Here is a 3,562-nt window from a genome sequence, read left to right on the forward strand (position 1 = left end):
ACTAAAATGTACTTTCAGAAGCAAAAATTTCACCCAAAGCAAAAATTTCACCCAAAAATAGGTACTAGACGAAGAAAGGAATCCAAAGAAAAAATTAAAAACTCGAATGTGGGTGAAATTTGCGTTCTCATGTGTTGGCTATGGAGATTTGGAAACTGTTCTCCTTAGTCTAGTGTTAACCATTAAAGGACGAAGACAAGCGTGGGAAGCTTGGACCGGGTGAAATAGGTGGGCTGGATTCTTTAGTCTAGTGTAAAGAACGAAGATAAGGCTTTAAAGACAATGGGTAGCTTGGGCCGCATGAAATATAGGGGCCGGGTAAATAAATTGGGCCGACTGGAAGGAATAGTAAATAGTTTGGTCATGGTATTAAAAGGTAAATAGTTTGGAATTAATAAGTATAAAGTGAGACTTTCTTTCAAAAGTCTTTTTTACCAATTCTTCCTGCTTTCTTTTCCTTTTTTACCCAAGCGTGTTTTTCTAACCTAGCTTAGACTAAACCCAACCTCTCACTGCAATGGCAGACTCCGACTCCATCTCGCAAACTGTTGAGGAAGACTTCCTATAGACTCGCTCTTACGTTTTATGTGCGTCTCCAGAGGTTTTAAGAGTCGTATTGGCAGTTCTGAGTTTGCTAAAGTTCAACTCAAGGAGTCATTAAAATGCAACTTCAGCCTCAAAGACTCGCTCATCAACAGTTCCAATCTTTTTGTGCTTGTGGGGAAACATTGTGATTCGGGTACGTCATTTTATACCTTATCTATAGCTTCCCTCTGCTCCGGATCAATTGCCCCAAGAGAGCTGAAAAATCCGGTAAAATCTGCTGATTGTGTCACAACTATCCTTGGATCGTGCCATGGGCTTTTGTTGATGACCAATAACACTTCTTCAAACACTATTTCCTACGACATGCCATTGAATAACCCTAACCGTGATCTTAGCTTGTGGAATCCTTCCACAGGGTATCACAGGGAGATACCCCTTCATGAATCAAAAAATGGGAATAGGTTTTGTATGGGCATTGGATATGATCTCCTGCTTAACGATTATAAGGTTGTCCGTATTGGGCCTTATCCTCGTCCTGTTGAGATGTTCAGTCTGAAACAGAATACCTGGAGAGCAATTGGGCAACTTATGTTTCAGCCCGTGGGAAGAGGTACATATCTCAATGGAAAGCTACACTGGACAGCGAAGCACACTTTTGAATCTTGTAAGAACTATGAATCTAGTCTTAAGAACCCGAATGAACGAATAACAATGCGGGCTAGACATGAACCCCGAGTCATTGTGGCAATTGATCTTGGTATGGACACTCTGAATGTCCAGCTTATACAGGCTCCCCCCTCTATTGAAAAATCGTCCAAAATGTTTCTGACGGTTTTGGGAGGCACTCTCTGTGCTATTTTGTTTCATCCTTTTAAAAAAGTTAGGGAGACATGGGTAATGAAGGAATATGGAGTTGAGGACTCCTGGAAAATGATAATGGCAGTAGAAGCGGCAGAAGAAGCTTCTCGTGGTGATTCATATGGATATAGAATGCCATTGCCAGTCCCCCTAGCATATTCTGAAAACAAAGATGACATTCTTTTCGACCATCATGGTCAGATGTTCATTTGGGCTAGTAAAATAGAGGGTGAATTAAGGTTTGATAAAAGGATCCTTAATACTCAAGTCTTTCCAAGTACTGGCTGTGAGGTTTATATGGGAAGCTTGGTTCCCTACACTTCTGAGGAGGACAAAGAAAATCACCACAGTGATGAGCCCAAAGAAGAGGTGACATGATTATACCTATTAGTATCATTTCACGTGATCTTTTCTATATTGGGTTCTCTATTAACATAAATGTGTAGTCGAAAAGCCAAAATTCTAACATATGACATAATGCCATCTGACAAATCAACTCATTTTATCATTTAGAAAATTAATAGGAGTGCAGGCTCTTAAATTCTTTTCCTTTTAACTGGAATAGAGAACAATGAAACACAGCTAGAAAATTGGTAGGAGTATTAATTTAACCATATAATGGACGGGAGAGGAGAAATGCTGAGGAGAAAATGGGGAATAGACACAAAAAGTTATGCTGAATGGATAGTTATCAAGAGCAAAGAATTTGGTTATCATTCGAAGGCGCTAGTGGGTTTGCTTCTTCTTCCGGTGGTAGTGTGGGATATAATGGAAAATCAGGAGAAGAGGAGGATATGGAAACTCATTGGTAGAGCTGTTAATGCATCTATTTTTTCTGCTGGAGATTTTGCTATCACTAAGTTGCTCAATGTTAAACATGATTAATGGCATTTACGTTTTTTTTTTTATAAAGGTAACAGTATATTCATCAGCACAAAGCTTGTGTTGGAAATCACAATTACAAAAAAAGGAAGAGACATATTTACATCTGTCCAAGATTCTTCTTACAAGGACTCTAACAACTCTAATAAAGTATCAGTTTCATCTATGCAAACTTTACACCAAAAATGAAAGGACAAAATACAGTTGAGCTTAATTTTCTGTAAAGAACTCCTCCTATCTTCAAAACACCTATCATTTCTTTTCTTCCATACATTCCACCAAATGCATGCTGGTATAGCCCTCCACCATCTCTTCTTCCTTCCCTGGCACCTCAAAAGATCACAAGTAGTCCTGGGCTTAACCCAAGTTGTATTCACCAGTGCAAGGAATAATTGCCACAACTGAGATGTAACAACACAATGTAGAAAAAGGTGGCTGTTGTCTTCTTGCTCCGCTTGGCATAGGAAACATCTAGAGCTCAATAGTAGTCCTGTCTTCTTGCTCTGCTTGGCATAGGAAACATTCAGAGCTCAATAGTAGTCCTCTTCTTTGCAGATTCTCATTGGTAAGACAGGCCTTCTTGGCTACTAGCCATGTAAAAAAGGATACTTTAAAAGGAACTTTTACTTTCCAGATAAGTTTCCAAGGCTAGAAGCATTGTTGTTGTCCAGGATTGCATAGAAGCTTGTAAGCCCCCTTGACTGAGAAACACTTGCCATTGTTCCCTTTCCAGATGATAGAGTCATCTGCTACAGATGTTCCTTTGAAAACCTCCAGAACATTGAAAAATTCAGTCACTCTTACAATCTCTCAATCATTTAGTACTCTTCTGAAGTTAAGGTTCCATCCTTGTTGACTTCAAACTTCCTGTATTGCTGATTCAGGTTCTACCACCAGGCATTTAAGTTAAAAAGTTGTTTCTAGAAGCTTCTAAGTTGTTTTGAGAGAACTTGGTTGACTGAAAAATTGATTCTTGCATTTCCTTGGAATGTTCCGAGCATTTATATTGCATATCGTGGTTTAAGAGATTTGTCATGTGTAAATAGCTAGCAAGATTCTTTAATATAATGATAGAATTTGATTTTAAGCACAACTTTTTAAAAATTGAGCACACGTGGAATTGTCAAAAAATGACTTTCAGTCAACTTCTGAGCAAAACAAACACCAAAAAGCAAAAGTATTCTGATTTTTTTTTTTGGGTTGGGGGGGGGGGGGGACGAAGGCGTGCGTTCGTAGGAGGTGGAGAGTAGTTGTTTGCGTGTCGAGAGTTGTAGAG

The 3,562-nt window shown here is 39.1% G+C and overlaps 1 protein-coding gene across 1 annotated transcript in view; it reads left to right on the forward strand.

The window, feature by feature from the left end:
• The first annotated feature begins 454 nt into the window (after window positions 1-454).
• Window positions 455-3,562, forward strand: part of LOC109206724 (F-box protein CPR30-like) — a 4,800-nt gene continuing 1,692 nt past the window's right edge. Inside the window, exon 1 of the mRNA XM_019369576.1 lies at window positions 455-1,773. Within this exon, the coding sequence (XP_019225121.1) occupies window positions 586-1,773 (1,188 nt within the window). The 5' untranslated portion in view covers window positions 455-585. The remainder of the gene's footprint in view (window positions 1,774-3,562) is intronic.

The sequence above is a fragment of the Nicotiana attenuata genome, unplaced genomic scaffold, assembly GCF_001879085.1.
Source record: "Nicotiana attenuata strain UT unplaced genomic scaffold, NIATTr2, whole genome shotgun sequence".
NCBI classification, from domain to species: Eukaryota; Viridiplantae; Streptophyta; class Magnoliopsida; order Solanales; family Solanaceae; genus Nicotiana; species Nicotiana attenuata.